The sequence below is a fragment of the Carassius carassius genome, chromosome 45 (assembly GCF_963082965.1).
Source record: "Carassius carassius chromosome 45, fCarCar2.1, whole genome shotgun sequence".
Taxonomy (NCBI): domain Eukaryota; kingdom Metazoa; phylum Chordata; class Actinopteri; order Cypriniformes; family Cyprinidae; genus Carassius; species Carassius carassius.
In genome coordinates, this window is record NC_081799.1 from 26,588,853 (window position 1) to 26,610,893 (window position 22,041).

A 22,041-nucleotide genomic window follows, 5' to 3' on the forward strand; every position below is an offset into this window, starting at 1 on the left:
TAGGTTAAATTAAATAAGCATAAATAATCTGAATGAATTTGAAATATATAAAAATAAATAATTTGATTAAGGTAAAAATATATATTTTTTTATTTCTTTATTTTTGTTTAAAAACATTTGTATATAACAAAAACAATTTGATTAAAAATAAATGGATTTAAAATAAAAAAAACAATTTAAACTAAATTAATTAAAAAATAAATAATTTGAATATGATTTAAAAAATTTATAACAATTTATTGGTTAACAAATAAATATGAATTAAAAAAAAGTTAATTATAATAAATGTATTTTAAAATAATAAAAAGTGAAATAAACTGAATTTAAAACTGATTTAAACAAATGTAATGGTGCAGGTTTCTAGTAAGCAAAGAATAATGTATTATTAAAAAAAACTTAAAAATCGTTTTAAAAATAAATAGGTATTAAGGACTAAAATACATTTTTTAGAATTTAATTTTAAATGAAAATCATCTGAAATGTGAATTTTACTCAATTTTTTTACAATAGTTTTTCGCAATATAATAATTTATTTTTATAGCTGCCTTTTAAATGTTAAATCATGGCCCCTTGCAGCAGGATGATCATATTTTGGGAATCATGTTGAATCATGTGAGATAATAAGATTGAAGAAGATCCAGATGTGAGTCTCATGGATGCACAGATGTTCTAAAGCTCTGAATGTGTATGAGGAACAACTGTTTCAAACGAACTATGTATTAAAATGTGTTATCTGTATGTCATTAACACAAAAGCACTGTAGTATTACCATGATACCGTGAAAGTACTTTTAATGAGTTGAGTGTGTGTGTGTGTTATTATAAAGTAGTTCTGGGTAACTTCTTGTTTTACTGTAAGAGATCCGCTATGCAGCGCTTGGAAGTGCAAATAAAGCCGTTTGAAGATCAGGCTGATCCCGGATCAGTGTCTCCGCGTCACTCTAATTCCCTCCGCAGCGCGCCAAGCTGACCCCAGATCAGCGGGGGGCGGGGCGCTGCGCGGTGACGTCACGCGGCGTGAAGCGAAGCGTGCTCCTGCTGCTGGTGAACTCTGGACGCGAGACACAGTCGTGCAAAAACGCGTTGAGTTTCCACTCGATCCGGATCAAAACGCGATAAATGAATCGCGACAGCCGTCGATGTGCTCGTGTTTGACCACAATACGAGCAAAGCGATGGTTAACCGAGAGTTTGTGTGGTAAACTTCTGCTCAGCACTGACAGTAAACAGGTAGTTTGGATAAATCACTAAATTAAGTGTTTAACCAGTGTTTCACTGTAATATCTGAGTTAATATCTGAATAATAACCGAGTAAGTGTGAGTGTTCGGTGAGTGACGGTTAAAGTCGGTTTGCTCGCTGAAGCTCAAAGTTCATGTTGTGTTAGTTTGTGAAGGTAAGTTAGCTTAGCTTCAACTAGCAGCTTCACACGACTAACTAACTAACTAGCCCTTCTTCATCACAAACACTTCAGGACGCGATTCCGTTTGTTTTTACTCATAATGTGGTGTCAGTTACTCAGTTTACAGTAACCGGGCGGGAATACCGTGTTTTTAACAGTAACGTTACTACAGTAATATTACAGTTTTGGACATTTACCGTGATCTTCTGTCAATATCAGAGTATTACAATATACTAATCATTCAGTACCATGCTATTACCATTATAGGACACCAACACTGTACATTTTATGAATTTAACTACATTTTTAAATCGATTTGAAATTCCTTTTTTTTTTTTGATCAAGCCTAATATTATGTTAACAGAGATTCCATATTCTGACAGTAATATAAACCAAGTTTGTTTGTAATATTTCATGAAATTGAACTTGAAGTTTATGTCTTATCTATGTTTTATGATCAGTACAAAGCATAGAAAGACTAAAGCAAGCTTTTTGTTTTGAAATAAAAACAGTTATTTTAATTAATAATTATTATATTTTGATATAATTGTATTTTGTTAGGTATGACTTTTAAGAAGTTCGTTCAGTTATTTAAAAAGTTAAAGACTGATTAATCAAAAGCAAAGAGAAATTAAATATTCTGACATTGATTTAAACTACCTTTTAAAAAAATAACTAGTGCTGTCAAATCTAAAATTCCAAGTTTTTGTTTACATAATATATGTATGTGTACTGTTTATTATTTATAACTAAATACACGCATATACAGTATATATTTTTAAATATATATATATATATATATATATATATATTAGATAAAAATATATTTAATACATAAACCTAACATATTTCATAAATACAATACATACATTTTTGGATGTGATTAATCATTTGACTGCACTAAAAAATAACTTTTTAAAAGTTTTTAATTACAGATTTTTATTCAAATGTATTTTCTAACCAAAGCAAAATGTTGAAACTCATATTAAATAATTTATTTTGTACATTTTACCACTTCCAAAATATTTTTAATTTTTTTAAAAATAAATCTGATCAGTCCTTATTAAAGATATTAAAGAGAGATTAAATATCCCAACACTTATATAAACTAAGTAGTATTTTCTAATTGTTAAAAAGTTTATTTTTAATAAATAATTCTGGTTAAACAAAAGCAAAGATGTTGAAGAAAGGTCAAGTATTCTGAAACTGAGATAAAACAAGTTTTTGAATAATATTTTCTAAGTTTAACTTTTTAAAAGAAATGTAATATAATTTATTTAAATAAATAAAAAAATGTTTTAAGATTTTAAAACGATATATTCAACTAGGTTTTTGAACTATAATATTTTGTTTTAAATTTTATAAAAATCCAGCCACACATCACGGAGTTGAAGTGCGCCGTGTGTCAATCACTCTCAAGCCCCGCCCATCATGACGGAGGTCAGCGTGGTGAAGGAAGGCTGGCTCTATAAACGAGGTACGGCAGATTCCTGCGCCGTCTGCTGCGGTGTGAGACGTCACGTTCTGATGTGTGTGTGTGTGTGTGTGTGTGTGACACACAGGTGAGTACATCAAGACCTGGAGGCCACGCTACTTCATCCTGAAGAGTGACGGATCCTTCATGGGCTACAAGGAGAAGCCGGAGCTGACGGATCAGAGCTCGGCTCCGCTCAATCACTTCTCTGTGGAAGGTGAGCTCTGCTGGGGACGCTGCAGCTGTGGTGTGTGTGTGTGTGTGTGAACGACTCGTGTGTTTCCAGAGTGTCAGCTGATGAAGACAGAGCGTCCGCGGCCCAACACCTTCATGATCCGCTGCCTGCAATGGACGAGTGTCATCGAGAGAACCTTCCACGTGGAGAGCAGCGAGGAGAGGTGGAACACACACACACACACACACACGTAATCACTCACACACACACTCTCACAAACACACACACGTTTGTTTTTGTGTAAAGTGTGTTCATCCCATAGGTGTAATGGTTTGTATTCTGTACAAACTGTATATTCTCTGGCCCTACACCAACCCTACACCTAACCCTAACCCTCACAGGAAACTTTGTGCATTTTTACTTTCTCAAAAAAACTCATTCTGTATGATTTATAAGCGTTTTGAAAAATGGGGACATGGGTTATGTTCTCATAAGTCACCCTCTCCTTGTGATACCTGTGTCATACTCATGACATTATACAGAGTTGTGTCCTGATATGACACAAAAACAAGAACACACACACACGTCTGCTACACACACACACACACACACACACACACTCATACACTCTCACACACACATACACATGTCTGTATCACATAGTCACACACACTTTATAGATTATTATTACAAATTGGTTTTCTACTTCTAATTTGAGCGGTATACTCTGCTGTTGTGTTCTTCATCATGGTAAATTACGGTAAATCAAGGGACGAGTGGATGTGTGCGATCCAGGCCGTGGCCAATGGGCTGCAGGCGCGAGAAGCAGACGAACCGATGGACATCAAGTACAGCTCTCCTGGAGACGTCTGCGGTCTGGAGGACATGGAGGTGTCTCTGTCCAAATCCAGCTCCAGAGTGGTGCGTCTCTCTGCAGGTTACTGTACTAGTGTAGAGATCCGTCACTGGTTTGCTCTGATGATGGTTTGTGCTCGCAGACGATGAATGACTTTGATTACCTGAAGCTGCTGGGTAAAGGCACATTTGGGAAGGTGATTCTGGTGCGAGAGAAAGCCTCGGGGGTGTACTACGCCATGAAGATCCTGAGGAAGGAAGTCATCATCGCTAAGGTGACAGACTCAAGCTGGTTTTGTGATTTATATTCGTTCATGTATAAATACACATTAACAGTGTAAGTCAGTGTAAGATGTGCCAGATGTAGCCATTTTCATCTGTAGTCCCAGGGAAGGTTCATGTAAGACAAAAAATGTTCAGTTTCCATGTTCATTTAAGTTTAATATTTGTTCATTTTCTTATGTGCTTTTTTTCATTTTTATTATTTCCTTTTAATATTATACTGTTGTATTTTTTGTTCAGTTAATTTGTGCCATCACTCTTCACTACATTCTCTGTGTGTCTCTTGATGTATTAAATGTTTGGTAACACTTTAGTAAGGTGACCAAGTCTCACTATTAACTAGTTGCTTATTAGGATGCATATTAATAACCCATTGACTATTTATTAGTGCTTATAAAGCACATATTCTGCAAGACCATATTCCATATATATAAAGTAGTGCTGGCTAGGGCAGATTTTAAGTATCAGTTCTGCTTAAAAAGATGCAGTCTTATACTGTTTACATGAAATAAGCTGCTCCAGAGCAGGGTTACGTTTATGGAGCTGTTGCTTCGAAAGCAACTCAGAGAAGAGCTTCGAAGGTCAATCCAAATCATCAACAATCAAATCCAGCTAGCAGAGTTAGCCACATACAGAGAACGAGCTCCAGAGCTGGGTTGATCTGTTTTAAACGTGTCTGTGCGTGTTTAGAATGAAGTGGCACATACGGTCACAGAGAGTCGAGTGCTGCAGAACACCAGACACCCCTTCCTGACGGTTAGTGTGTGTGTGTGTGAGAGAATGTGTTTGACAGTGTGTGTGTGTGCGCGAGAGAGAGTGCGGTGTGAGAGAGTGCGTGTGTGCGAGATAGGGCTGTGCAAAAAATCGAATGCTATTTTCATGCACATCCCATCAGTAAAGGCGCTCATGTAATTAGTAGTATATCTCCAGCACGTGCTTTCGGATCAGGGTTGCCAGGTCTTCACAACAAAGCCTGCCCAGTTGCTTCTGAAAACTAGTCCAAAACTAGCCCAATCGCGTTTCCAGAGGGTTCCCCGATACAAATTTAATCCCGGGGTTAAAATATATGTTTTGTGGCGGGGTTGCCTTGGTAAAATTCGCATTTTAGGGGCTAAATATCACGTTATTGGGATTGGGGTTTCTTCGACCCGCGGACATGAAAAACAACCGCAGACTTGGCAACACTGGTTCAGGTGGAGCGGCATTTACTACACAGAGCCGTAGTCCACCGACAAGCTACACAAAATCGCTTTCAAAATCGGCAAAGAATCGCCTGCGATTTTAAAATCTATTTTGTGTAGATTGTCAGTAAACTATGGCTCTGTGTAGTAAATGCCAACCAGTGTTGCCAAGTCTGCAGTTGTTTTTCATGTCCGCGGGTTGAAGCGACCCCAATCCCAATAACGTGATACTTAGCCCCTAAAATGCAAATTTTACCAATGCAACCCCGGCAAAAAAATGTGTATTTTATATTTTAGTTTTGAGAAGTAATTGGGCAGGTCTTGTTTTGAAAACCTGGAAATCCTGACCTGAACACACGTGCTGGAAATATACTACTAATTACAGGAGTGCCTTTACTGACTAGATGCGCATGAAAATCATCTTCGATTTTTTTGCACAGCCCTTGTGCGATAGAGTATCTGTGAGAGTGCACCCGTGAGAGTGTGTGTGCGAGAGAGTCCGTGTCTGCGAAAGTGTCTTTGAGTGCGCCCGTGAGAGTGTGTGCGAGAGAGTGTCTTTGAGAGTGCGCCCGTGAGTGTGCGTGCATGCGAGAGTGTCTGTGAGAGTGTGCATGAGTGTGCGTGCGTCCGAGAGTGTGTGTGTGTGTCAGAGTGTCTGTGAGTGTGCGTGCGAGAGTGTATGTGAGAGTGTGCATGAGTGTGCGTGCGTCCGAGATTGTGTGTGTGTGTGTGTGTGAGAGTGTCTGTGAGTGTGCGTGCGAGAGTGCGTGAGAGTGTATGTGAGAGTGTGCATGAGTGTGCGTGCGTCCGAGAGTGTGTGTGTGTGTGAGAGTGTCTGTGAGTGTGCGTGCGAGAGTGTATGTGAGAGTGTGCATGAGTGTGCGTGCGTCCGAGATTGTGTGTGTGTGTGTGTGTGAGAGTGTCTGTGAACGTGCGAGTGCGTGACTGTGCAAGTGAGAGTGTGCCTGCGTGCAAGAGTGTGCCTGCATGCGAGAGAGTGTCTGTGAGAGTTCGCGTGCGAGAGAATGTGCCTGCGTGCGAGAGAGTGAGAGTGCAAGCGAGAGAGTGTGCCTGCGTACGAGAGTGTGTGAGAGTGTCTGGGAGGATGCGCGTGCGAGAGAGTGCGTGCATGCGAGACAGAGTGTGCCTGCGTGCAAGAATGTGCCTGCATGCGAGAGTGTCTGTGAGAGTGCGCGTGCGAGAGAGTGTGCCTGCGTGCGAGAGTGTGCCTGCATGCAAGAGAGTGTCTCTGAGAGTGCGCGTGCGAGAGAGTGTGCCTGCGTGCGAGAGTGTGCCTGCATGCAAGAGAGTGTCTGTGAGAGTGTGCGTGCGAGAGAGTGAGAGTGCAAGTGAGAGTGTGCGTGCGTGTGAGAGTGTCTGTGAGAGTGCGCGTGCGAGAGAGTGAGAGTGCAAGTGAGAGTGTGCGTGCGTGTGAGAGTGTCTGTGAGAGTGTGCATGAGTGTGCGTGCGTCCGAGAGTCTGTGTGAGTGTGCGTGCGAGAGTGTATGTGAGAGTGTGCATGAGTGTGCGTGCGTCCGAGATTGTGTGTGTGTGTGTGAGAGTGTCTGTGAGCGTGCGAGTGCGTGACTGTGCGTGCGAGAGAGTGTGCCTGCTTGCGAGAGTGTGTGTGAGTGTCTGTGAGGGTGCGCGTGCGAGAGAGTGTGCCTGCGTGCGAGAGTGTGTGAGAGTGTCTGTGAGGATGCGCGTGCGAGAGAGTGTGCCTGCGTGCGAGAGTGTGTGAGAGTGTCTGTGAGGATGCGCGTGCGAGAGAGTGCGTGCGTGCGAGTGTGCCTGCGTGCAAGAGTGTGCCTGCATGCGAGAGAGTGTCTGTGAGAGTGCAAGCGAGAGAGTGTGCCTGTGTGCGAGAGTGTCTGGGAGGATGCGCGTGCGAGAGAGTGCGTGCGAGACAGAGTGTGCCTGCGTGCAAGAATGTGCCTGCATGCGAGAGTGTCTGTGAGAGTGCGCGTGCGAGAGAGTGTGCCTGCGTGCGAGAGTGTGCCTGCATGCAAGAGAGTGTCTCTGAGAGTGTGCGTGCGAGAGAGTGTGCCTGCGTGCGAGAGTGTGCCTGCATGCAAGAGAGTGTCTGTGAGAGTGAGAGTGCGCGTGCGAGAGAGGGAGAGTGCAAGTGAGAGTGTGCGTGCGAGAGAGTGAGAGTGCAAGTGAGAGTGTGCGTGCGAGAGTGTGCCTGCATGCGAGAGAGTGTCTGTGAGAGTGTGCGTGCGTGCGAGAGTGTGTGTGTGAGAATGTCTGTGAGAGTGTGCGTGCGTGCGAGAGTGTGTGTGTGAGAATGTCTGTGAGAGTGTGCGTGCGTGCGAGAGTGTGTGTGTGAGAATTTCTGTGAGAGTGTGCGTGCGTGCGAGAATGTCTGTGAGAGTGCGCCAGAGAGAGTGTGAGTGTGTGTGTGTGTGTCTGAATGTCTCTGTATGGCTGACTGCTCTCTGTTGTGTTTCAGACTCTTAAATACGCCTTCCAGACCCCTGACCGGCTGTGTTTTGTGATGGAGTATGCTAACGGGGGAGAGGTATGAGCGTGTGCTTCAGTCAGACGCTGCTGTTTTCTCTTTGGTGTGGTTCTGACGTGTCTCTCGTCCGCAGCTGTTCTTCCATCTGTCTCGTGAGCGTGTCTTCTCTGAGGACAGAGCACGCTTCTATGGCGCTGAGATCGTCTCGGCTCTGGACTATCTGCACTCACAGAACGTCGTCTACAGGGACCTGAAGGTCAGCCGCACAACAACACCTGCTTGCTTGATTTCATTTACTATTTTTTCATCACAATTTAGATTTTTAGGTACGTAAATTGTTTGAATTCCTTAAGTTGCTACATATTGCATAGTTTCTTATATATCATTGCAACATGTAAGAAATGTTGTCATTGTGTCAATGCAAGTCACCTTTAATTCTGCACTAGGGCTGTCAAGCGATTAAAAAGTGTTAATTAAATTAATGATATTACGTGCAGAATAATTAATCTAATTAATCAGTTTGGGCTGAGGAAATACTCCCCAAAATATAATTTATTCGTTAGTGTGTTAAATGAGAAAAGCATTAAGTAGACATTACAAAGAAGTAGCTTTAGAACAAATATATTGATTGAACAATTGTATAAAACTAAAAACAACAGTAGGTGCAATGAGTCACTGTCTTAATGAGTGAGTCATTGAATCATTTGTTCAACTGATTCATTTAGAAATGAAGCAATTGGTTGTTTTCACTGAATCATTGATTCACTCTGTTTGTTCAAAAACGTCTGCTGTGTGTTAATCAGAGCTATTATAATTTGTGAAATTGATCAAAACAGACAATATTGTCAATGTTGCATTTAAAATTTAACATGACTCATCGTACCTCAGCTGGAGAACCTCATGCTGGATAAAGACGGTCATATGAAGATCACAGACTTTGGTCTCTGTAAGGAGGGAATCACTGACGAGGCCACCATGAGAACGTTCTGTGGAACCCCAGAATACCTTGCGCCGGAGGTAAATAACACAGCGGCTCTCCAGCACAGTTCACCCAAACATTAACATCCTGTCATCGTTTACTCACACTCATCTAGCGGCTAAAATATCATATCACGGTTTATTTTATTTATTTAGAAATGTCATGATTCTTTGTCATGCTGGTTCTACTATTTTCATGAATGCAATCATATGTACACATGCTTTCTAAATCTTGACACTTTCAAGGATCTAATCTGATTGTACATGCATTTGCTAATGCACGTGTCAGACTTGTTTAAACTCTAAACATTGTAGTGCTATATGTGATCTGGAGAGTCTGATCTGCAGCGCTGTGACACGAGTGTGTCTGGTGTGTGTTTGAGGTGCTGGAGGACAATGATTACGGCCGCGCTGTGGACTGGTGGGGTCTGGGGGTGGTGATGTACGAGATGATGTGCGGACGCCTGCCCTTCTACAATCAGGACCACGAGCGGCTCTTCGAGCTCATCGTGATGGAGGAGATCCGTTTCCCCAAGAACCTCTCGCCTGAAGCCAAAGCGCTTCTGACCGGCCTGCTGAGGAAAGACCCCAAACAGAGGTCAGACTCGGATCTCATCATTTATGATCAGAACACTAGTATTCTCAGCAGCTAGAAATAGTTTTAAGTCAGTCATTTATATCTTTTGCTGGAGTGTGTCAGTAGGAAATATCAGTTTACATTTCCAAACATTAATTTGTCCATTAATTGTAATAATGCAGTGAGATGTGATCTGATCTGATCATCAGTCTGTCTGGAGTGACATGAAGAAACAGAACACACTGAGACAGACTCAATCCAGAAGAACTGTGTCTCCGAGAAAGCTGCGCTACTATTCAAAAGTTTTAATATTTTTACAGGAGTTTCTTCTGCTCATCAAGGCTGCATTTATTTGATGAAAAATACAGAAAAAATTGTAAAATTGCGAAATATTATTATGATGTAAAAAATGTTTGTCTATTTTAATTATTTATTAAAGTGTAATTTATTTCTGTGATGCTCCGCTGTATTTTCAGCATCATTCCTCCAGTCTTCAGAGTCACATGATCTTCAGAAATCAGAATAATATACTGATTTATTATCAGTGCTGAAACTGTTTCTGCTTCATTTTTTTGGAAGCTGATACTTTTTTCAGGATCAAGAAGAGCATTTATTTAAAATAGAAATATTTTCAAACAGTATTCACTGCAGTTCAAAATTTTACGGTCAGTAAATGTATTCTTTTTTTTTTTAAGAAATGTAAACTTTGATTCAGCAAGGATATGTTAAAGTGTTGCGAATTGATAGCAAAGAATTATATTGTTAGAAAATATTTATATTTTGAATAAATGCTGTTCTTTTTAACTTTTTATTCATTAAAGAATCCTGAAAAAAAGTATCACAGGTGCCAAAAACATCTTAAAAAGCACAACAGTTTCAGCACTGATAATAAATCATCATATTATTCTGATTTCTGAAGATCATGTGACACTGAAGACTGGAGGAATGATGCTGAAAATACAGCGGAGCATCACAGAAATAAATTATATTTTAAAACATATTGAAATGTAAACCATTATTTTATATTGTAATAACATTTTGCATGATTACTGTTTTTTTTCTGTGTTTTTGAACTAAAAAATGCAGCATTGATGAGCAGAAGAGTCTTACTGATCCCAAACTGCACCACTAGTGTACCTGCAAAGCTCCTGAGAAACTCTGCTCAAGTGCACCAAGGGAAAAAGCTGCTTTAAACACAAAGGATGCTCACACCAAATGTTGATTTCATTCAGTTAATTGATAAAGAAAATCTGTTTATTAAAGCATCCTCATTTTACAGCATTTATGCTGTGTCTCAAACTTTTAACAGCACTGTAGCTTTGCAAGAAGGTTTCTTGAAGCGTCTTGTAAAAAAGAAATACTAGTGTTTTAATAATTTTGGCCTCCGCTGTATATGACTGGTGCTCATCATGATGTGATCAGGTGACGTTGTGCATGCTTCTGATTGGCTGCAGGCTCGGAGGCGGACCTGATGACGCCAGAGAAGTGATGGGGCACAAGTTCTTCTCCGGTGTTCACTGGGAGGACGTGCTGCAGAAGAAGGTGCTTCTGAGCGTGAGTGTGTGTTGAAGGCTTCGGATGCAGGTTATGACGTCTGGTTTGTGTTACTTCTGCAGCTGGTGCCACCGTTTAAACCGCAGGTGACGTCAGAGACGGACACACGCTACTTCGACGATGAGTTCACTGCGCAGAGCATCACTGTTACGCCGCCAAACAAGCGTGAGTCCATGTGGAAGAAAAAAAAAAAATATCCCTCAGTTTTTATAAAATTTAAAGTCATCAAAACTCTTAAATGGTCTAACAAACGTCTTAAAGTTTCATAAAGGAAATAATAAATACCACAAAGTTTAAGGCAGCGGAATAGTTTTGCAAGCAAATACAAAGTTTTGCAGAGAAATGCAAATATTTTATAAATGTTTCGTAAGAGAACGCAAAGTTTCAAAAGCAAATGTTTTTATGAACAAAAGTAAATGATTAAGAACGATTGCATATGTTTTCCAAATGAATGCAAATGTTTTACAAAGGAACAAAAATTTTACGAACAAATGCAACTTAAATGTTTCACAAACTAACAATTTTTTTTTTTTAACAAAAAACAAAGAAATGTTTTGCAAGCAAATGCAATTTTACAAATTTTAAAAAGAACACGTATGATTTACAGACAAGCTATTTTTTTTTAGGACAAACCCAAATGTTTTCCAAACAAATGCTGATGTTTTACAAAGGAACAAATATTTTATGAACAAACGCACGTTTTGCAAACTCAAATGTTTTACAAACGAACGCAATTTTTTTAACGAAGAAACATGTTTTTCAAACAAACGCAATTGTTTTATGAAGGAACAAATATGATCTACTGACGGACGTAATTTTTTTGTGAACAGATGCAAAATAAGTTCCTAACAAAAGCAAATGTTTCACAAAGAGAGAACAGATTCGCTGGGAAGCACAAATTTTTTTACGATCAAATGCAAATTTCTCGGGGTAACGCAACAGTTTTGTGATTAACCGCGAAATCATCTAAATGAAATTTTTATGTAATTGTCTCCTTAGGCACTTCGTAATTCTGCTTGTACATGTCCTTGTATGCCTTCATTTAAATTTCATATACTTCTTGGTAAAATAGTAAGCTCCGCCTCCCTCTTCTGTTTGTTACCATTTGAATTATTTTCAGACTCAGCATCAGACTGTTCTCATTTAAACACTGTTAGTGTTGAGGATCGCATTATTTTTCATATGCATATGATTTCATACGAGATGCTCGTTTCTGCGTCTTCCTGGTCTGTGTTTTTGATCAGTGACTCATTCAGGAGATGTGTAACAGCGCCCCCTAGTGTATAACAGTGAGAACACGGACACTTCTGTGTTTGGCAGGGAAAGAGTTAATATATGTTATGAACAGAACTGTTTCTGCTGTGAGTGAGCGAGGAGTGTGATTAATGCTGTGCTTGTGTTTCAGTGAGTCGTCAGGATGTGGAGGACGCTGGGCCGGTCGCTCACTTCCCTCAGTTCTCTTACTCCGCCAGCATACGAGAGTGACCGCTCGTCCCTGCTGACGGCCGTCCCATAATGCATCATGATGGACTCTGAGCCACTCATGTGGTGTGTCTCAGGGTACAGATGGATCTCTCTTACTCGATGAATGTATTAATTAGTGGTGCTCAGAATGTAAAGCCAAACACACTGCTGTCATTACGATCTCATACTCATACGTCTAGATGTTGAACAGCGTGTGTTTCACAGAAAAACACTAGTGTCATGATTAGAATCACAAACATTAAAGACTTTCATCCTGTTCTTTAGACTGACCAGTGATCACCAGTGTGTCCTTTCATCCTGATCTGCTTCCTCATAGATGATGTGTGTGACTTTAATGTTTCTACAAACCCTGCTAACATACAAAACACATGAAGAAGAATCATCAGATCTGCACACATTCAGCCTGTGCATCATACACTACATCATAGTGCTGTCCAACTATTAATCACATCCAAAATAAAAGTTTTCCTTTACATGATGTTTGTGTACTGTGTACATTTTTTATGTATATATATGTGTGTATATATATATATATATATATATATAATTTTTTTTATTTATTAAATATATGAATGTGTATGTATTTATATATACATAACGTTATAAAGCAACACACATATAAATATTATGTAAACAAACTTTTCTTTTGGATGTGATTAATCACGATTAAATGTTAGACAGCACTAATCATCATCCTTTTGATTCTAATGTTTGATCATAATAGAAACTAAAAGCATCACATTTATTAATCACAGAAGCCAAAACAAAGACTGGAGCATTTCACTTTCTAGCTTATGTCTCATATTTAGGCTTGTTAACCCTTTAAAGGTACTGATTCATATTTAATATGCACATTTCTAACGTCTTTAGATGATATTTGAGGGTTTACAGGGTTAATCGTGCTGTTTGATAGCTGTCACTATGGCGGTGCTCCTCTTCATCATCTTCATCTGCGGCTCCATCAGCTCTCACGTGACTGATCGATCGAGGTGGAGATTGACTGATAAGCGTTCGGTATTTAACACGACACACGTGAGAGTAAACATCATATGATGTGTGTGGTCATCTTCAGAAATCATCGTGGACTGTGTTTTAATACCGTGTCCTCAGGTGAGTGTGGAGTGCAGGTCTCAGTGAGGTCAGGGTTTCTGGTCAAGCGCTGTATAAGCTGGACATCTCCTGGCCCAAGAGCCCCGAGTACTTCATATCTGAGGGGGGCACAATATAGAGATGTTCACTAACAATCACGAAACTACTGTAAACTCACAATTCCAAGAAAAAATGTCATTTTTTTTTGTGGCGGGGAAAAACAGAAAAAGACGAGAAAAACACAATATTGAGAAAAGGGCAGAACTGCGACAAAATCACAACTTGAGAAGAAAAAGGCGGAATTACGACAAAATAACAACTTGGAGAAAAAAAGGCGGAATTGCGAAAGAATTACAACTTGAGAAGAAAAGGGCGGAATTGCGACAAAATAACAACTTGACAAAAAAAAGGCGTAATTGCGACAAAATAACAACTTGAGAAGAAAAAGGCGGAATTACGACAAAATAACAACTTGAGAAGAAAAAGGCGGAATTGCGACAATAACTTGAGAAGAAAAGGGCGGAATTGCGACAATAACTTGAGAAGAAAAGGGCGGAATTGCGACAAAATAACAACTTGAGAAGAAAAAGGCGTAATTGCGACAAAATAACAACTTGAGAAGAAAAAGGCGGAATTGCGACAAAATAACAACTTGAGAAGAAAAAGGCGGAATTGCGACAATAACTTGAGAAGAAAAGGGCGGAATTGCAACAAAATAACAACTTGACAAGAAAAAGGCGGAATTGCGACAAAATAACTTGAGAAGAAAAAGGCGGAATTGCGACAAAATAGCAACTTGAGAAGAAAAAGGCGGAATTGCGACAAAATAACAACTTGAGAAGAAAAAGGCGGAATTGCGACAAAATAGCAACTTGAGAAGAAAAAGGCGGAATTGCGACAAAATAGCAACTTGAGAAGAAAAAGGCGGAATTGCGACAAAATAACAACTTGAGAAGAAAAAGGCGGAATTGCGACAATAACTTGAGAAGAAAAGGGCGGAATTGCAACAAAATAACAACTTGACAAGAAAAAGGCGGAATTGCGACAAAATAACAACTTGAGAAGAAAAAGGCGGAATTGCGACAAAATAGCAACTTGAGAAGAAAAAGGCGGAATTGCGACAAAATAGCAACTTGAGAAGAAAAAGGCGGAATTGCGACAAAATAACAACTTGAGAAGAAAAAGGCGGAATTGCGACAAAATAGCAACTTGAGAAGAAAAAGGCGGAATTGCGACAAAATAGCAACTTGAGAAGAAAAAGGCGGAATTGCGACAAAATAGCAACTTGAGAATAAAAAGGCGGAATTGCGACAAAATAACAACTTGAGAAGAAAAAGGCGGAATTGCGACAATAACTTGAGAAGAAAAGGGCGGAATTGCAACAAAATAACAACTTGACAAGAAAAAGGCGGAATTGCGACAAAATAACAACTTGAGAAGAAAAAGGCGGAATTGCGACAAAATAGCAACTTGAGAAGAAAAAGGCGGAATTGCGACAAAATAACAACTTGAGAAGAAAAAGGCGGAATTGCGACAATAACTTGAGAAGAAAAGGGCGGAATTGCGACAAAATAGCAACTTGAGAAGAAAAAGGCGGAATTGCGACAAAATAGCAACTTGAGAAGAAAAAGGCGGAATTGCGACAAAATAGCAACTTGAGAAGAAAAAGGCGGAATTGCGACAAAATAGCAACTTGAGAATAAAAAGGCGGAATTGCGACAAAATAACAACTTGAAAAAAAAAAAAGCCGGAATTGTTACAAAATAGCAACTTGAGAAAAAAAGGCGGAATTGCGACAAAATAGCAACTTGAGAAGAAAAAGGCAGAATTGTGACAAAATAGCAACTTGAGAAGAAAAAGGCGGAATTGCGACAAAATAACAACTTGAGAAGAAAAAGGCGGAATTGCAACAAAATAACAACTTGGAAAAAAGGCGGAATTGCATCAAAATCACAACTTGAGAAGAAAAAAGGTGGAATTTTGACAAAATCACAATTTGAGAAGAAAAAGACGGATTTGCGACAAATTCACAAATTAAAGGGATAGTCCATCCTAATATGAAAATTTTGTCATTAATCACTTACCCCTATGTCGTTCTAAATCCGTAAAAGCTTTGTTCGTCTTCGGAACACAATTTAGGATATTTTGGATGAAAAGCTGGAGGCTTGAGACTGTCCCATAGACTGTCAGTAAATAACAGTGTCAGGGTCCAGGAAAGGTATGAAAAGTCATCGTCGGAATACTCCATCTGCCATCAGTGATTCAACCATAACTTTATGAAGTGACGACAATACTTTTTGTAAATGAAGAAAACAAAAATAATGACTTTATTCAACAGTTCCTGTCTTATGTGTCTCTTTAAATCAGCACAGCACTATTTTGGGAAATCTGAGCTGTATGTAGATGGTGTAGAAGACGTCATTCCGCACCTGCCAGATGTGCATCTGAAGAGCGTGGTGCTGTATGTGGCTGAAATCGGAGCTTTAGAGGAATAAAGGGGGGTTAGAGATTGGTGTGTTTTAAATTCACTGCTGTTTGTTATTGTGGATATGGTACATATGTTTAATCTTGTGTTATTGTTTTTTGTTGAGAAAATAATGTTCATGTAAATTCATGCAAGTTGAGTTTTGTATATTAAATTAATATACAAAACTCAACTTGCATGAATTCACATGAACATTATTAATGCATTATTCCTGTTTTTGTCATCTTGACATAAACATATGAGCTGAATGTCACATTTGACGGTTTTTGACTTTAAAATGTAATGTATGTTGATATCCTGCAGTGTGCCATGATTTTATGCTCATTTTAATCTAATGTAAATAAAGACATTTGTTTTGTGGTCGCGTGCTTATGTTGCTGTCTGGGATTAATGAAGGCACAAATTACTGGCACAATAGCATTCATATTGTCAAAGGCTTCCATATACAATAGGTGAAATACCAAACAAAAACTAAAGGTAAAAACAACACTAGACGTAAATGTGGTTTAGTGCTCAATAAACACAAGACAATAACGCGCGGAGGCACGTACAAAAGAATGTCAACAATAACGACGTTCTTCTTCCGAGAGCTGCCCCACACAGTGCCTGATCAGAATCAAACGCGTTCAAATGTTTATTTTCTACTGACTAACCTTACTTTATTTCACGTTAAACGTATTAGCAAATACCAACCCGTATAATCCCTTCGGAGTTGTTTAGTTGGTGTTTACTTGTGTTGTTTCTGGGTTTTCCGCGGGCATCTGTAAGCGCCGCCCCAGTGTTTTGGCGTCGGATAAACATGACGGACTGAAGAACGGAAGGATTGAACAGAACTGAAGGTAAGTGAAGAATTAAACGCACATCTGACTTTAGAAATGCGACGTCTGTTCTCGTGATCAGCTGTGATTTCACACACAAATGGTTCGTGGATGATTGCAGAGGCTCGGGTATGTGTTTGTGTTTGTGTGATGGATTAAACTTCAGACAAGCTAACGGCTAAAGCTATCCTTCCTTAAACAAGACACTGATAATAAAAGCTCATGACAGAAAAGCATCACTTCACACGCGTTAGTTCATTTAAACACCCGTATTTCTAAATACGTTTTTCTAAAAGCATCTGTTTTTCTGCTGTCTGGTGAAAACCTCGGATCAAACGGAGCTCTAATCGCGATTATATTGATTTCATTGCATCATTATCTTATTTTGAGTGATCAAAATAAACGCTGATTTCAGATCTGGGGACTGTTTCGTACATCAACTTCACCAAATAAACCAGGTCTATTTAATTTAGTCTGACATTGTCATATGATTTAGTCCAAAATAAGTCAGACTAACTGAAATAAGCCTGGATTATTTGATGAACTTCTTTTCTGAAACGGAATACACACAAATGTCAATCAAATCACCTGCAACGAGCTCATGTTTTATGCAGGAGTGGGCGGGGCCAGCGGCTGGGCGAGCTTTAATGTGCAAATGTTGGCGGGCTTATGTAATGTACTCGCGTGACGTCAAATATTGTGAATCTTTTTGCATAGTATGTGTCATAAATGGTCCGTTCTCTTCGTTAATTTCACATTTGTGTTCATGTTCTGTAGCATTAAAAATCCTTCTTGTTTATCTTAAATGTCTGTGGTGTTGGTGGTGATGATGATGATGTTTTTCTTGAAGATCGTTGGCTCTTAGACCCAGAGAGAGTTTGCAGCATCAGTCTGTCAGAGGTGAGTGTGTTAGAGAATAGATTGTTGAAAAAAAAATCTGTTGAAAAGATCCTCACGCTCAGATCATCTGAGTTCATGATGAGTTTGTTTCTTCATCAGGTTTGTAGAAATGTAGCACTGCATCAGTGTCTCATCAGTGGATGCTCTGCAGTGAATGGGTGCCGTCAGAATGAGAGTCTGATAAAAACATCACAATAATCCACAGCACTCCAGTCCATCAGTGAACATCTGGAGAAGACAAAAGATGAAACACATCCAGCATTAAGATGATTTTAACTCAAACACATAGAGTCTATAATCCATAATAACACTTCCTCCAGTGAAAAACTGCATCTGCTGTTGTTGTTTAGAGCTGTTTAAACGCTGCTTGATCTGTGCAGATTTCTCTCCTGATTCAGACCAGAACACTTTTTCACTGGAGGAAGTGTTATTATGGATTATAGACTCTATGTGTTTGAGTTAAAATCATCTTAATGCTGGATGTGTTTCATCTTTTGTCTTCTCCAGATGTTCACTGATGGACTGGAGTGCTGTGGATTATTGTGATGTTTTTATCAGACTCTCATTCTGACGGCACCCATTCACTGCAGAGCATCCACTGATGAGACACTGATGCAGTGCTACATTTCTACAAACCTGATGAAGAAACAAACTCATCCTGATCTCAGATTATCTGAGGGTGAACTATTCCTGTAATGCGCCGTATTATACACAGGGTGATCTGCAGTGTGTGTGTGTGTGTAGTTGATGATTCAGCAGGAGAAGCCGTTAGCGGGCAGTATGCCAGTGGTTTGGCCCACGCTGCTCGACCTCAGCAGAGATGAATGCAAACGAATCCTGCGCAAACTGGGTGAGACTCACAGAAGCGTGTAAGCAGCCGTGTGTGTGTGTGTGTGTGCTGATGTGTGTTTGTGTGTTCAGAGCTGGAAGCGTACGCCGGTGTGATCAGTGCTCTGCGTGCTCAAGGAGATCTCACCAAAGACAAGAAGGATCTGCTGGGAGAACTCACTCGAGTACTGAGGTGCCACACATCTCACTGCTCACAATACACCAGCAACAACATCTAGTGAGGAAGCCTGCTAAAAACAAAACCAGGAAAACATTTAAAAGTCTACTTTTATTTCTCGCTTTTTCTGGATCGTGTGATGGAAACTTGCATTTCAGTTGTAAAGTCAGAAATGATGGATTCTCACAAAAGTCAGAACTGTGTGATAGAAATTCATCAAAGAATTCTGAAAAAAAAAAAATGATTCAACCGTTTTAAATATTGATGATGATAAATCCACATATTAGAAGGATTTCTGGAGTAATGATGCTGAAAATTCAGCTGTGCATGACAGGAATAAATTACATCTTACAATATATTCAAATAGAAATCAGTTATTTTAAATAGTAAAAATATTCCACATTACTGCTCTTGGATCAAATAAATGCAGCCTGGAAGACTTCTCAAAAAACACTTTTGACTGGTAGTGTGAGTTGGATATGCTTGTTATAGTTGTCAGTGTGTGGTATTGAGGATGATGTGTGTGTGTGTGTGTGTGTGTCAGCATCTCGACGGAGCGTCATCGAGCCGAGGTACGCAGGGCTGTGAATGACGAGCGTCTGACCACCATCGCGTATCAGTGAGTCTCTCCGTTACTCAGATGCGACGCTCTGGTGCTTCAGTGTCCTGCCGCTGGAATAACTCTGCTGTGTTTGCAGCATGTCGGGGCCCAACAGCTCGTCCGAGTGGGCCATCGAGGGCCGGCGGCTGGTTCCTCTCATGCCCCGACTGGTTCCTCAGACGGCCTTCACTGTGATGGCTAATGCGATGGCCAATGTGACCGCACACCAGAACGCCTCGCTGCTGCTCCCCGCAGACACCGCCAACAAAGAAGGTACAAAAGTTGCTTGTTTGATTTTAATATAAAGAGTTCTTCTTTTAGAAATGTATAAGCCCGTTCACACTTAAAGTGAAGTGAATGTGACTCAGGCTGAAGGAAATGTAAATTCAGGTCTGTACAGTAGAGGGCGCCACTCAAACTAATCACATGAAGAATATGTCGCCGGAGAAGTGTATAGAGAATAAAATGTGTTTAAATGCATAAATTATATTTGTCTTATTTAACATATTTAATTATTGCAGGTTTGTATAATATTCTGAGTTTGTATTTGACCGTTTTTATTGATTTCGAGGAACACTGAATGTGTTTTTGAGTAAACACATGTTGATATTGAGTCTAGAACTACAGTGAGATCATGTTCACACTCAACACTGAGCTGACTCCTGATCTCTGTCTCCATGGCAACACCAGAGCTGTCACTCAACACATGGACACAAAGTAACTGCTGTTACTGATCTGAAAAAGTAACTCTAAATTAAAAAGTAACGTGATTGTGTCACAGAATCCATTCCAGAGAGAATCACCATGCATTCAGAAGATCTCAGAATCAGTCCACGAATCATTTCTGCATCGATTTATCACCACAGCCCTAGTAATTACTCATGGGCTTTTATTTTGTTTCCATTTTTGTTTAAGTTTTGGTCATTTTGTTATGTCCTTTGTCAGTTTTTTTATGTCTCTGTTTAGATTTAATTTCCATTTTAGTTCTTGCAAATTTAGTATTGCAACTGCAGCTTATTTATAATTATATATTAATAAATATATATTAATTAATAAATAAATATACATTTTTACATTTTATATTAGGCGTTCTAAACTACGGTACTGTAGATGTATTTTGTATATGTTTAAAAAAAAAATTTTTTAATTAACAGCAAAAAGATTGTATTATTATTATTAACATGTATATGTTGTCTATGGACTCTAGGTTTTGTGGTTAATCTAAGTTAAAAAAAAAAAGTTTTTAGTCAATGATAACAAAAACAACATTATTGTGGTTGTTTATTTCATTATTTTCTTAATTCTTTTGTATATGTTGTGTCTGAGTAATCTGTTTTGTGGTTGATATAAGTATGAAAGAGTAGTATTTTTTTTTTGTGAATAATAACATTATATTTATTATAATTATTCATTTTTATCACATTTCACATGTGTCTAGGGCTGTCAAAACAACAAAGAATTTCAAAATATTCAACGAATTTTCCTTCGCATTAAACTATGCTTACATACATGATGCTGTTTTGTTTAGAGTTGTTTAACCAACGTAATATAATTGATTCATAAACATTATTTTAAACATTTATGCACTTTTTTTTCAAATATAGACATATGCTTTGAGTAAATGTGCATCAGTCATATTTTGCTCGAGGCGCCCTCTTGTGGCCTCAGGTGAGAAGCCGAAAGCTTTTTTCCCACTAACTGAAGTGATGCCTTTTAAAATGTAATAGATCTCTAATATTGATCATATTTAAGTACAAATTTTGAATCGAGTTTCAGCTATTTTGACAGCTCTAGAAGTGTCAGTGTAATCCATGTGTGTGTGTGTGTGTGTGTGTGTGTTGCAGTGGTGGTGTGTTATTCATACACCAGCACCACCTCCACTCCACCCAGTGCATCGGCTCCCAGCAGCTACAGCGCAGCAGCGGCCGTCAAATCCCCTCGACCCGCCAGCCCTGCCTCCAACGTGGTGCTGCTGCCCAGCGGGAGTACAGTCTACGTCAAGAGTACGCCACACACACGTCACACACACACACACACACACGTCACACACACACAGACACACACACACACACACACACACACACACACACACACACACACACACACACACATACTCACATACACTTTCTCTCTCACACACACTCTCTCTCTCTCTCTCTCTCTCTCTCTCTCTCTCACACACACACATCCATTCATTTAAATTAATTATTAAACATTTGAATATGTATGGATGTATTAAAACGTTTAATACACCAATTTTTATATTAAAATTATGAAAAGTTTTGAATGAATGATTCAATGATACATTTACAATTAGTCTTTTAGGAGACGCTTTTATCCAAAGCGACTTACAAATGAGGACAATTTAATAAATTGACCATTTTTAATGCTTCACTTCTTTCATTACTGAATGAATCAGCATTTTTGAACGAATCTCTTAATTGAATGATTCAATGACAAACACATTTTTATCAGTCACTTGTCGCCACCTAGTGGAGAAACAATGCAGTCCACACAAACCTTACTTTCAAAAGATGACTTGCAAGTCAAGTCACCATTATTTATAAATGCTTTTTACAATACAGATTGTGTCAAGGCAGCTTTACAGTATTAAACGGGTCAGACGACGACAACAACATTATTTCCCTGTTTAATACTGTATTAAAGCTGTGTGACGTCTCTTTGTGTCTCTCAGGCGTGAGCTGCTCCGATGAGGACGAGA

The 22,041-nt window shown here is 39.2% G+C and overlaps 3 protein-coding genes across 4 annotated transcripts in view; 2 read left to right on the plus strand and 1 right to left on the minus strand.

Annotated features, from left to right (window-relative positions):
* The window catches only part of LOC132127808 (transforming growth factor beta activator LRRC32-like), a 76,676-nt gene that overhangs the window by 12,432 nt on the left and 42,203 nt on the right, over window positions 1–22,041 (minus strand). The gene's annotated exons all lie outside the window — the stretch shown is intronic.
* On the plus strand, window positions 1,024–12,689 carry akt2l (v-akt murine thymoma viral oncogene homolog 2, like). The gene is made up of 14 exons (XM_059538671.1): window positions 1,024–1,228; window positions 2,772–2,875; window positions 2,961–3,089; window positions 3,159–3,270; window positions 3,818–3,968; window positions 4,046–4,177; window positions 4,875–4,940; window positions 7,818–7,886; window positions 7,960–8,082; window positions 8,715–8,843; window positions 9,188–9,402; window positions 10,836–10,923; window positions 10,998–11,100; window positions 12,341–12,689. The coding sequence occupies exons 2-14, from the start codon at window positions 2,830–2,832 to the stop codon at window positions 12,418–12,420; spliced, it is 1,443 nt and encodes a 480-aa protein (XP_059394654.1). The 5' UTR covers window positions 1,024–1,228; window positions 2,772–2,829; the 3' UTR covers window positions 12,421–12,689.
* The window catches only part of LOC132127881 (BRCA2-interacting transcriptional repressor EMSY-like), a 15,055-nt gene continuing 9,741 nt past the window's right edge, over window positions 16,728–22,041 (plus strand). The window contains exons 1-8 of one of the 2 annotated variants that reach the window (XM_059540136.1): window positions 16,728–16,833; window positions 17,678–17,712; window positions 18,457–18,562; window positions 18,634–18,733; window positions 19,263–19,337; window positions 19,417–19,592; window positions 21,164–21,322; window positions 22,015–22,041. The exon at window positions 22,015–22,041 is cut by the window's right edge and continues 233 nt beyond it. In XM_059540136.1, the coding sequence (XP_059396119.1) occupies window positions 18,460–18,562; window positions 18,634–18,733; window positions 19,263–19,337; window positions 19,417–19,592; window positions 21,164–21,322; window positions 22,015–22,041 (640 nt within the window). In that variant the 5' untranslated portion in view covers window positions 16,728–16,833; window positions 17,678–17,712; window positions 18,457–18,459. Of the gene's footprint in view, window positions 16,834–17,662; window positions 17,713–18,456; window positions 18,563–18,633; window positions 18,734–19,262; window positions 19,338–19,416; window positions 19,593–21,163; window positions 21,323–22,014 lie in introns of both variants that reach the window. The other variant, XM_059540135.1, reaches the window with a different exon arrangement.

Bases quoted from the DNA above. Each gene is read 5' to 3' on its own strand.
- akt2l (XM_059538671.1), top strand. From the start codon at position 2,830: ATGACGGAGGTCAGCGTGGTGAAGGAAGGCTGGCTCTATAAACGAG. The intron at 3,969-4,045 runs GTGCGTCTCTCT...TTGTGCTCGCAG, and splicing joins CCAAATCCAGCTCCAGAGTG to ACGATGAATGACTTTGATTA. The intron at 8,844-9,187 runs GTAAATAACACA...TGTGTGTTTGAG, and splicing joins CAGAATACCTTGCGCCGGAG to GTGCTGGAGGACAATGATTA.